Source organism: Pantherophis guttatus, chromosome 8 (assembly GCF_059756535.1).
Source record: "Pantherophis guttatus breed Tessera chromosome 8, ASM5975653v1, whole genome shotgun sequence".
NCBI lineage: Eukaryota > Metazoa > Chordata > Lepidosauria > Squamata > Colubridae > Pantherophis > Pantherophis guttatus.
Window position 1 is genome coordinate 13,380,149 of NC_142070.1, and position 13,314 is coordinate 13,393,462.

Below are 13,314 nucleotides of genomic sequence, written 5' to 3' on the forward strand. Positions count from 1 at the left end.
GGGGAAGGAAGAGGAGGGGTTTTGGGGCAGCACGTCAGTGCCGGCTGCAACGAGTCGGTGTAAAAAGTGCTATGCTTAATAAAATGGAAATTTGTTTTATAAAAGACTTTGTTTGCGATGCAATTTATTTGAAGACCGCCTGAAAACCTGGCACTGTGCTTCATTAGAGCTTACATTCTAAATCAAAACCAACACTTGAACTCGCCTTTTTTCCCAGTTGGCTATTATAAAACTTCTGAATAAGAAGATTTCCAAAGCATCTCATCCTTTATTATCATTTTTTAAAAATATATATATATCATTTTTTAAAAAAAATCTAAGTGAGTTCTATTGATAACTAACTGCAACTAGAATTACTTTTAGGACAACTGACAGTTTGAAATAGCACATACAAGGCGTACTTTAAAAGCAGCCCACAGTTTTATCCAATTTAAGCAATGGAGAAATCAGGCTAAAAATCAGCTACTAAATGTCAGCTTGCAGATTGTAGTCAAATGTCAGTTAAAAGAGCTGCAGGATGCTAATTGGATTCCCCAACTTAAAAGGGAAGGCTTTCAAAGATGCAGAAATTCCTCATTACATTTAACACACACAAGGTATTCTCATCTTAATTTTTTTTTAGCAAAACAGCAAAAGTAGCAATCTAATGAATGCATTTCTGTTGTTTTATTTGCAGCCTTGATCCATGTCATTTATGCAATCATATCATAATTATGTACTATTAGCAGGGATTCTTTTTAAGCACACAAATGCTTGGTAGGATAAAAAGAATTGAGCACAACAAAATAATCACCTTCTCTTGTTAGCATTTGGGCTAGAAGAGTTTCCTCCCCAACTCTATCCACCCCATTTTTTTTAAAAAAAAAAGAAAATTGCACAATTATGGTATAAAGTAAAGGCAAGGGTTCCCCTCGCACATATGTGCTAGTCATTCCCAACTCTAGGGGGCGGTGCTCATCTCCATTTCTAAGCCAAAGAGCCACCGCTGTCTGTTGACAATTCCGTGGTCATGTGGCCGGCATGACTAAATGCCGAAGGCGCACGGAACGCTGTTACCTTCCCACCAAAGGTGGTCCCTATTTTTCTACTTGCATTTTTATATGCTTTCGAATTGCTAGATTGGCAGAAGCTGGGACAGGTAACGGGAGCTGACTCCGTTATGTGGCGCTAGGGATTCGAACCGCCAACCATTCTGATCGACAAGTTCAGCGTCTTAGCCACTGAGCCACCGCGTCCCAGAATTATGGTATAGTAGGGTACAATTTTCACATTACTATCTTCTCCAGTCACCTAGGGACCTAAATATAAGGACTACATTCATTATTTCATTTTTTTTTTAATATGGTAGCATCAAACTGGACTCACCGAAAGTCAATGCTGTATTTTTATGATAAAAGAGGATTTTAGGTTTTCTACAGCTGAGTTGAGAAACTTAAAGTTCAAATATTGCTCCAAAAGAAGTGTTGCCAAAATGGCTTTTTTGTTGCTCTGATCTTAATAGACCTCCCCTCTTTCTAGATTGGGATGGGGAACAATGGCCCTTTTATGACTTGTGGAGTTCAATTCCCAGAATTCCTGAGCCGGCCATACAGGTCTTCTGACCTAGGCTTCCTTAGAAAGTAAACAGCACAAACTTAGTCCCGGCAAACCTCTTTAATTCAAACGGCTGTGGATTATTGTCATTCCCAGTCTGAAAGGCTTCTCAAAAGTCTATCAGGGGAGTGTTCACAAACACTCACCTTATCTCCCTTGGAATGCTGCCAGAGAACTGATTGCCAAATGCAGGGCAAGGCCAAATTTAGCACAGAGTCAAACAGAGCTTTTCCAGAGCTTTTACTGACCAGATGAACTAATTGCTTCCTGCAAAAGCTCACATCCCGTTCACTTCTCTTTTATGTGTTATAGGAAGGGCCAATTATCTCCAAGCCTTACTCCCAAGTCAACCCTGTTTCCTTAATTGTTCCTGTCTCCTGGCAGCTCTGAGCATGCACACACTGGGAATAGGCTCACGCTGTTCTTCTGCCTTGCTGATGTCAGACTCCGGAGACTCCGGAGGCAGCAAAGAACTACCAGATGGCCTTGGCCCTCTCTGTGTCTGACTCAAAGCCATCCATCCGAGCCTTCCCCAGACTCCAGGACTGGCCCACATTCCTCCCCAACCTCCTCACTGTCCGAATCTGCTGCCGGCTCTGCTGGCTGCTGGCGGCCCACAACAACAGGCTCAGGAATTCTGTAGTTGAAGCCCACAAGTCATGAAGGGACCATCGTTCCCCACCTCTGTTCTAGATTAAACTTTCTACCAGAAAGGAATGGGAGGAAAGGAGTCACAGATTTATTTATTTATTTATTTATTTAAAAAAGCCAAATGCCTCAGCAAACCCATCATGTCCTTTGCTTGCTTTGGAGTTAGTGTATGTGTGAATCAATCAACTGTGTGATATAAATCATGCCATTATATTTTTTTTACACTAAATCAAAGTAACTGCATTGTGGTTAGGCCAGTGGTGAAATCCATTTTTTTTTTACTACTGTTTCTGTGGGCGTGGCTTGGTGGGCATGGTGTGGCTTGGTGGGAGTGGCTTGGTGGGAGTGGCAGGGGAAGGATACTGCAAAATCTTCATTCCTACCCCACTCCGGGGGAAGGATACTGCAAAATCCCCATTCCCTCCTTAATCCTGGGGGAAGGATATTGAAAAGTCTCCATTCCCACCCCACTCTGGGGCCAGCCAGAGGTGGCATTTGCCGGTTCTCCGAACTACTCAAAATTTCCGCTACCGGTTTTCCAGAACCTGCTGGATTTCACCCCTGGGTTAGGCCTGAAGCCTCCATACCTCTGCCGAGTTTGGCAAAAGTAGTTGATGAAGGCCAATTTGGAGAAGGGAAGGATTAATAAGGACATGCTTTGAATCCAGTAAAGATTAGAAGGCTGGAAATGTGGCAGAGACAAAGGCTGCTCTTTTGCTCTAACACGAGTTCATCTTCATGCCGCCTTTGGGCTTTCCTTCTTACTCTGCAGAAATTTTGTGCCATCACATTTGTGACCTTGCCACAGCCGCTGTTCCCTGAAGTCAAGAAGGTGGAGATTACAGCTTAATTCCCCCTTGCTCCCAATCCTTATTCTTTCTTCATTTCCTTCTGCAGCATTGAAAAACGGCTTTGTGGATAGTGAAACAAAGCTTGGTGTTTTTTTTTTTAAATGAGAAGAATATTATATCAAGATGCTGTGGTATTATTTGCTAGGGGAAAAAATGAAAACCTAAACGCAGACGTTTCTGCCATCAGTAACATGCCAGGAATAAATGCTGTAAAACTGCTAAAAAAAATCTTCAGGCTCAGCAGCTAACTGGAGAAGTTAATCATCTCAGCTGCTGAAGAACCCTTAGAGATTGGCAGCATTATAGGCACCTTTGGACACAACACTAATCTTAGATCGGAACAGTCCTCGTACATAGAAGGGCCGTATATTTATCTAAATTAGCTCTTTATATCTCAGGTTGAGAGGTGTATTGTGTAGCATTATAACATTGTTTTGGATGGCATCCAATGTTATTTCTTAATTGCACCATACTCTTATCTTTAGTAACTCTTCTTGTAGTAATTTAGCAGGGAATTCAATAGACATGTTATTTCTACTCTCAAAATGACAAATAAGATGCCCAGTGGTTATGGCTTTTAATATAAGACCTAGGACTTGCAAATTCTCCCCTACAGTCTGTTGAATCTGGAATTGATGGTATTGCAATCCTTTACTTGTGTAAGATAGTAAAGTTTTTTTGTTTTCATGTTGGCTTCATCAAACGACATTTGCAAAGTCAGATCCTATCCAGATCTGGTTTTGCTTCTCCTTTTCTTCCCTAGACAACTGACAGTCCTTACTTTTCTCTGACAACTGACAACTTACTTCCCTAGACAACTGACAGTCCCAATTTTCTCCATATTTATATGTCCTACCATTCTCCTTGTAGCCCATTCCCAGGATGACTTCTGGTGCTCTGTAATAGCGTGTGACCACATAGGGTGTCATCATGAAGCTAGTGCCTGCAGTCCTGGCCAGTCCAAAATCCAGGATCTTCAACGTACAGTCCGATTTTACCACAATATTACTTGGTTTTAAATCCTGAAAGAGATGCAACAGAGAGAGAAAGGGATAGGCATTAGTCTCACACCCACAATATCATTGGTTTTTGTCTATTGTGGGAAAAGAGTGTGAAATGGAAGACCCAAGAGGGCTTACAGCTGGCTGAAGATGATTTATTGCTGAGGCAAGGAAGGTAATCAGCATTTCAGTGATCGCCAAAAGTTTGATGACCACCCAAGGACCTCATTTAACATTTTTGGGGACAGTTGAGAGCATCAATAATGGGCCAGTGATGCAACAAAATGGTTGTGTTTGTGTCTGTAGGAGTTGACCAGACTGAGCCCAAGGGAAAGGTCAAACGCATCGTAAGTCATGAGTACCTACGCACCCGCAAGAGACCTAAGCCCACCTTGAATGCCTTTTATTCCCGTTATTTCCCTTGACCGTTAGTAGCTCAGATTTTTATAGAGAGCTTAAGGTCACAAACTCATTTGAACTGCCTGAGTCTCCTGATTTCCCTGGCTTTTGACAGTGTCATAACCCCTAACTGGAACCAGGTAGACAATAAGGAAGATGGCATTGATGGAAATACGCAAGATCCATTTTTAGGCAAAAGGGGCTGAAACACTTATTAAGAGCTGAGAAATGAGACAATGCTTGGAAGCGAATCAGGTAGATGCCTTCCAGACTCATTGGAGTGAAGGGGTGGAGGTATAGCCACAATGAGACTTGCAAAATGTTGTTATAGGTAAAGGTAAAGGTTCCCCTTGCACATATGTGCTAGTCATTCCCGACTCTAGGGGGCGGTGCTCATTTCCGTTTCAAAGCCAAAGAGCCAGCGCTGTCCGAAGACGTCTCCGTGGTCATGTGGCCGGCATGACTAAACGCCGAAGGCGCATGGAACGCTGTTACCTTCCCACCAAAGCTTGTCCCTATTTTTCTACTTGCATTTTTTACATGCTTTCAAACTGCTAGGTTGGCAGAAGCTGGGACAAGTAACAGGAGCTCACCCTGTTACGCGGCACTAGGGATTTGAACCATTGAACTGCCGACCTTTCAATTGACAAGCTCAGCATCCTAGCCACTGAGCCACTATGTCCCTTGTTTATAGACAATCTTTGTTATAGACAATCTCAAAAATATAGTTTTAGTCTTCCTGTGGGATTAATTTCTTGACATGGTCTCGCAGACCAGGATTTTCAATATCATTGATTATTTTAGAGGATTTTGGGTGATGAGGGGGCTTTCCCTTTAGTTTCTAAAACAACAGGACTTGTACTTTTGCATGTTTTCTATCTTAAAAAACTTGTTACCATAGCAAATGTAGTTACAATAGATTTCAGGGATGCAAACAACAGATTTAGAGTTCCATGTGCTCCCTCTTGGGCTTTGAAATCTACACTGCTGCTCATTCCGGTGTTTCTGGCTATGATAGAAGTACAATAAAAGCTTGAGATGGGCATGTCCACAAATAATAAAGAATGCACAAGGGTAACATTCATAATTTTCTTCATTTCATTCTTTTGGGGAAATCGTTCTTACTTCCATAGAGAGAGGCCGGCTTACCCTGTGAATGATTCCTGCAGAGTGAAGGTGTTTGATACCACACAGCATCTGATAGAGCAGGTAAGACATTCTCTCGTGATCTAATTCCATTTGAATCACCTGGCACAAATTGGCATCCATCAACTCCATTACTAAATAACTAGACAGGAGAACAAAGTGACATCATCACTCTTTGGCATCTGTGAGATGCTTCAGGTGTAGCATTCCTTTCTACAATTTCAACCTTTCACAAATACCTGATAAAACCATCAAATTTTTCCTCATATATTGCTTGAGCTATGTTTGTCTGTATCCCACCTTTATTATTTAATACAAATATATTCAAGGCACTGACTATATCCAACATGTCTTCCTCCATCCATTTCTCCTATCCTCCTCACCACAGCCCTGTGAGGTGAGTTGGGCTGAGAGAGAGTGTATGGTCTAAAGTCCTTCAGCTGGCTTTCAAGACTGAGATGAAATTAGAATTCACTATTTACTGGTAACTGGCCCAAAGTCACTAAATCAGCTTTCATGACTAAGGCAGGACTAGAACTCACCGTCTGCACCTAGCTTTCATGACAAAGGCTCATGGTCTTCTGCTCTCTAGCTTAGTTCCTTAACCGCTAGAACAGGGGTCAGCAACCTGCAGCTCTGGAGCCACATGCGGCTCTTTCATCCCTCTGCTGCGACTCCCTGTCGCCGGTCAGCACCACAATTTTGAGAGGAGCTTCCAGTTGGGGGAGAGGGAAGCAGGGCTTGCCAGGAGGAGACTCTATGGCAAGGGGCGGGTTTTCCGGTCAGCTCCACAATTGATAGGGTTTTCAGTTAGGACTGGTAGAGAAAAAAGAACGCCGCACTAGGAGGAGATTGTATGGTGGGGGAACCGGACTTCCGGTCGGCTCTAGAATTGAATGGGGGGCTTCCGGTTAGGACCTTTGTGGCTCTTTGAATGTTTAGGGTTGCCAACTCCTGCACTAAACCAAACTGGCAAATTGCTTGTCCTCAGTCACCAAATGATAATATATGTTAATCATACCTTATAAAGAGTAGTTTATGGCTTAACATTAAGCTTGAAAAACTTAGTTTCTTTAATAAACAAATCAAGAGTTAGAACAATATGTGATTTCAAATTCTGACTGGCAACATCTTTGTCACCTGCATTGTTTAAATAGATATATCTAGGGTTAGATTCTGAATTTTGGCCTTATTTCTAATCCTAAATATATTTTTACTGCAATAATTATTGTAACAAGCCTATAAGTTTCCTTTTGCTTTGTTTAGGTATATATGGAGTAAGTTCACACATCTCATTAAATCTTTGACTTATTGCGCTAATTATCATATATATATATATATATATATATATATATATATATATATATATATATATATATATATATATATATATATATATATATATATATATAATCTGAAATTTGGTAGATTTTAAAATAACTATGTGTTCAAAATATTTGGGAGAGGAATTGGTTGCCCAGTCAAGATTTGCCTTCTCTCATCATAAGATACAAAGTGAGGACAACAAATTAATTTATAGATTACTCAGATTTGATTATGTGCCAAGCAAGAGAAAATAATGTTCAATAGAAATATTAATATTTTTTTTCTGTCAGATAATTTTAGAGCCACCGGTTATCATAAACTCTAATGAAAGAAAGTGTTTCACTTTTCATTTTACTCTTTTTCTTTCTCTTAAAGTGAGATGACTTAAAGGTGAATTGCCAAACTTTCAAAATCCTGCATATCTCAGGAAATTCAGAAGTAAGTCCCATCACAAAGCAATTAAATCAAATTCCTGGGAGCCATTGCCTATGTATGCGTCCTGTATTCATTTTTCTTCCTCATTCCCTGTAGCTGATTTATACATTTGCTCAACTGTTTCTATTAGGATTCTCAGTGGCCATTCTCTATTTTTCTATTCTTACATCAAGCTGTAATTGATTTCTGAAATACCCAAAGTAGTAGAAGCCTAGAATCTGCAAAACTCAAGATTGCCTTGAGCTGCTCCTTAAGCAGTTTCTAAGAAAGAAGCAGCTTTTTATATTTTGTTGTTCTTAGCTCTTAGTTTTCCCTGGAAGATACCAAAGCGATTACTACCCCTCCCTCACAGCAAAGTTTCTCTCTTGACTGCATTACTTACACATCCTGGAACTCCTCCAGAGATTTCTGTGGTGTAAAGACATTTAATAAACTGATAATCTGAAACGCAACAAGAGACAAAAGGGAGAGAAAAGAATAATTAAATATTAATGGTTGATCAGGTTAACACAGACTGCCTCACTGTTTCCAGTTTACGCTATCCTATGCAGTAAAAAGAAACGTAAAAAATTTCAACAATGTTTTCTTCCTAAGAGTTCTGTGACTACATTTTCAGCCTCAGTGGGAGGACAGGTAAAATTTGCAAAACCATGAAACGACTCTGAAATTTGAAACAGGGATCAGAAGCTTAGAGGAAACAGAGAACCTTTTGAAAAATGGCAGGTTGCCTATTAAAACAAAAGGGTCATTGCTAGAATATTGACTTCTACTGCAGTTACTAATTTAGCTGCCACTAACTATAGATAGGATTCTGCTGCTATTGCCACTTTTGAATTCCTACGTTTAACTAGATTGAAGGATGTATCTAGCAAGACTAAAAAAAAGAGAGTTGAGGTGGCGCAGTGGTTAGAGTGCAGTACTGCAGCTACTTCAGCTGACTGCTTTTTCAGCAGATCAGCGGATCAAATCTCACCGGCTCAAGGTTGACTCAGCCTTCCATCCTTCCGAGGTGGGTAAAATGAAGACTCAAATTGTTGGGGGCAATATGCTATTTAGTAGACTGTTTTTGGTGTAAGCCGCCCAGAGTCCTCGGAGAGTGGGCGGCATAGAAATATGACTAATAAAATAAAAAAATAAAATAAGATTGAAGGATATACCCAACAAATGTAAATTTAAAGCCTAAATCTGCTGAGATCTATCTTTCAATTTTGTTGTCAGCCAAAATTGTTGTCAGAGAGGTCTTGAAAGTTAACATTAGCAGCTGATATTAAAGACAAAGGCTGGATGGTGTGGATATGGCATAGGACCTGGGTATTTGCGGGACCGCCTTCTGCCACCAAAAGCCTCCCATCGACCAGTACGCTCCCACAGAGAGGGACTCCTCAGGGTGCCGTCAGCCAGGCAATGTCGGCTGGCAACCCCCAGGGGGAGGGCCTTCTCTGTGGCAGCTCCTGCCCTCTGGAACGATTTGCCCCCGGAGATACGAAGGATATCGGATCTCCGGGTCTTTCGCTGTGCCCTAAAAACTTTTCTTTTCCATCAATCAGGGCTGGCGTGAAACCCCCCCCCCCTTTTTAGTCTTTTTTTAGTTTTTTAGCTTTTTAAATTGTCAATGGGTTTTAATCTGAATTGTTTTAAATTTGGGCCAAAGTTATGTAATTCTTTTAATAATTTTAAATTTTGTATTGGTATGTGTTTTAGTCCTGGCTGTGCACCGCCCTGAGTCCACTAGGAGAAGGGCGGTATACAAATTGAATAAAATAAATAAATAAATAAATAAATAAATAAATAAATAAATAAATAAATAAATAAATAAATAAATAAATAAATAAATAAATAAATAAATAAATAAATATATATATATGGATATGTGACAATTTGTTTTTTCCACTGTCAAGGTAAATCTGGGGATGAGGTTGATAAAGTGCTAATAGTAGGCTGTACAACTATAGAGTAAAATTGAGGTTCAGGTATTTAAATGACACCACACAAACTCAGACTAGAGAATTTGACAGGAGTTCAGAAAATAAAACCCACAGAGTTATGTTTATTTCACTTTTGTTCTTCTTCCTTAAGACTGCTAATTTTGATATCCTGATTATATATGTTCCTCCTTTTGTCCTGGTACTTAATTTCTATTAGAACTGGACAGATGTTTAGGGGTTGGCCATGCCCAGTGAGTGGCATCAAGTTGGTCACGCCCATCCACTTGGTCACACCCACCCAGCCAGCCATGCCCATCCATCCACCCCCCAAAGTCAATCACAGCCGTGATGCGGCCCTCAATGGAATTGAGTTTGACACCTCTGCCCTATATCATTCCAGACAAATGACTGTCTAGTTTCTTCTTGAAAACCTCTAGTGATGGAGCACCAACAACTTTTGGAGGTAAGACATTTCACTGATTCATTGTTCTCACTATCAGAAAAATGTCTCCTTAGTTCCAGATTGGATCTCTCTTTAATGATCTTCCACCTGTTACTTCTCATCCTGCCTTCAGGTATTTTGGAGAATAGTGTCAGGTTTTGATGTCATCTCAAATAAATTGCACTCCCAAACAATTAATCTTTGCTGAAATATTCCATTTATTGAGTACGACAGATCTGGCCCCGACTTCGTCGTAGCCAATACTAACCTCTGACCCCCAAACCCTTCCCTTTCCGTTCCCCAATTCTCATCTTCTCATTGGCCATCTTCCAAGTCAGTCTCCCCAGCTTCTGACCTCAACCCACAGGAATGTCCCCCTCCCATCCCATCTCCTGGACCTAGGGGATATTATCTACAGAGAAAATAAGTAGGTGAAAAGTCAAGCCTCGTCTCCTCCTTTTTATGGCAGCATCAGAATGCTGACAAATAGGTTGTCTTCCTCTTCTTTATGACAGCATCTCAACTATTGGAAGACAGCTATCACATCACTCCTATTCCTTCTTTTCTGTCAGACTAGACAACACCTAGTTCCCTGAATCATTGTTTTCTAAATTTTGTAAAGGAAAGACTTAGGGAGAATGGTTCAAATATTTTGTGATCTAAATGAAGGCAGGATGTATTTCACGGCTGTTTTATTGCTCATGAATAACTTTTGTCCTTAGTATTAATCCCAATTCTATTCAGTTGCTCTCCCTCGGAAGAAAGCAAGGGCAAACCACTTCCAAAAATATTGCCCAGAAAACTGCAGGGACTAATTCAGGCAGTCGCTAAGAGTCAACATAGGTTTTTCACTCTTCTCTGGAGAACTTCCATTAACTTTAAAGGAGAACGAATCTCCATACTGAAAGCATAATCAAATATGCTGCTCCATGGCTGTACTATAATAACATTTTCTTCTTGCCACAAAGAAAATGTGTATGTGGTGCCCTTTCCTAGACATCTGCTTTGGGAAGGGAATAAAGCATCTGTGATCACATCTGCATTTCAGCATTCTATCCAAATCTATAGAAGTTTTTTTTTTTTTTAAATTAACATTTGATGGTACACAAAGCCCTGTAGGCAGTGGTGGGTTGCTACTGGTTCGCCCTGGTTTGGGAGAACTGGTAGTAGCAGCGGCGGGAGGCTCCGCCCACCCATCTGGACATCATCAAATACGATCTGCGCATGCGCAGAAGTGGTGCGCGTGTGAGTGAAGCGAGCACGCGTGCATGAGCAAACCGGTAGCAAAGGTAAATGAAACCCACCCCTGCCTATAGAATTTTGCATTTAAAATAATGAAGGTTAGACAGTCAACTTTGCAGCAACGTATTAGCATAATCTTTTTCACTTAGTAGTGAAAAACTTAGAACTATACAGGCTTCTGAGTACCTTTCAGCAAAGGAATACTTACATTTTTGTGATTCACACACTTCATGAGAACTAGCTCCCTATATGCCCGCTTAGCATGTGTCTGATTTTGAAATGGCCTGCTGAGCTTCTTGATAGCCACATTTCTGTCCAGTACAGCATCATATGCAGCACTAAAACAAAACAAGAAAAAGAAAATGACAATAGAAGAACTATTAACCTGTAGCATTCCCGTTCAAATATCATTGCCTGAGTTTGATTCACTTCCAATATTTTTTTCCAAAAGAAAAGAAATAGAATTTTGCATTTCTTCAATAGCTCTATTTTTTTTCTGAGACTTATCCCAATTTATTTGAATAAATATGCATCAATACAGCTTAGGAAAATACACCAAGTGACTACTATTGAGGCTGGCAACTCAGTTGTTAAGCCAAGCTAAGCGAACAAAGGTGCAGTGGTTCAGTGGCTTAATGATGCTAGAGATGGTCTCTGCTCCAACAGATTGAGTCCTAGCATTGTGTGGCAGGGTGAGCTCCCATCACTTGCCTCAACTTCTGCCCACCTAGCAGTTTGAAAGCATGTTATATGCAACAAGATTTATAGGTACCACTTCAATGGAGAGACGAGTTGGTGCTCTGCACAGGCAGTCAGATTCCTGCCGGCTCTGAACCTTCCTGGTTGCGACGCCCTTTTCTGAGGCAGCTCTGGGGGAAGGAAGGGGGACTTTGATGATGCTGCACAAAGAGCCATTCATCTTTTTTTCTGGTGCGAAGCTAGCTTGCATCTTGGGAAGCACTCAAGCGTGTACCTGACAGAGCTGGTAAACAGGCAACTGAACTACTACTCTGCAATAGCACTACAGTGTCCTGGCTAATGTAACAATGCCATATGCTAATAATAATAAGTGAAAAAACCACGTGACCCACACTGTGCTTACAATTTTACTCCGGCTATCAATTTTACTCCGGTTAAAACCAGGAAGTAACAACAACCAGGCGGGTGGGCGGAGCCTCACGCCACCATCGCTACCGGTTCTCTGAACCACCAGCCGCCATTGCTACTGGTTCAGCCAAACGGATCCGAACTGGGAGCATTTCACCCCTGTTTCAGAGGTGTAACCATCATAAATTTCAGCAGCCGAATAATCCACTATTGTTAGTGACTTTTAACATCAATTCTCACAGGAGATATTCAAGCTTTTTTTCCCCCTCTCCTTGGAAAAGGAGAGGCTCATTTTCCAGAATTCCCTTTAGTCTCCTTAAAACTGTGACAATATAAAGGTTCAATCATTTGGCCAGGGAAAGAAAAAGCCACTAGAGAGAGTCTAGCACTTATTGGCTCTCTTGTTCCATTAATGTGTGGCTAGCATTCTTCATGAATGTTGCATCTGACGCACAAGAAATAAGGGTAAACAAGATCCTCCCCCATTGCCCCACTCCTTATATCAGCTTGTTTCAATCAAGAGCAGCTGTGCCTAAAGCTGGAAGCTGCAGATTCCCAACAAACAGCACAGGCAGGCTGAATTCTCCGACCTTTTCTATCAAATTGAATATTTCAATCATGGAGAGCCTCATCATTTCAAGCAAAAGGTTGCACGCCATGTTCCCAGATAGATATCACTTGAAGATACATAATGCAGAGCCCTGAGCTTAAATAAATCAAATGTAACATGGCTGTAGCATATCTCCAAACCTACCATTCATTTCCACTTGTAATGGGAAAAAAACCAAACTTATTAATTCAGCAATGGAGCAAATATTTTATTTGTTCAAAGATGTATGGCATCAATAAACAGGGGATCAAACTCTTTCTCTGAGTCGAATATATTTTCAAGGTCAAAATAGTTTCAGTAGTAACAATTCCATAGGTTTTTTTCCTACATACTGTGTTCCCCCCAAAATAAGACCCTGTCTTATATTTTTTTGAACCCCGGAATAAGCGCTTGGCCTTATTTTCGAGGAGGTCTTATTATTTTGGGGTACGTGAAGCAAGATGGGGCTCCTCTTGCTGTCTTACCTGATTTCCAGCTCTGTCTCCCTAACCCTAACCAGAGGAAATGGTGGGGACAGGCTGCGCATGTGGTTAAATATTTTCGGGGAGGGCTTATTTTCAGGGAGGTCTTATTATTTTGGGGCATG

General features: G+C 40.9%; 1 protein-coding gene across 13 annotated transcripts in view; it reads right to left on the reverse strand.

The window, feature by feature from the left end:
- Positions 1–13,314, reverse strand: part of MAPK10 (mitogen-activated protein kinase 10) — a 236,462-nt gene that overhangs the window by 69,727 nt on the left and 153,421 nt on the right. For all 13 annotated transcript variants that reach the window (XM_034440428.3, XM_034440427.3, XM_034440424.3 and 10 more), the window contains 4 exons: positions 11,220–11,349; positions 7,785–7,843; positions 5,645–5,783; positions 3,952–4,117 (listed from right to left, as the gene is read on the reverse strand). In XM_034440428.3, the coding sequence (XP_034296319.1) occupies positions 3,952–4,117; positions 5,645–5,783; positions 7,785–7,843; positions 11,220–11,349 (494 nt within the window). The remainder of the gene's footprint in view (positions 1–3,951; positions 4,118–5,644; positions 5,784–7,784; positions 7,844–11,219; positions 11,350–13,314) is intronic.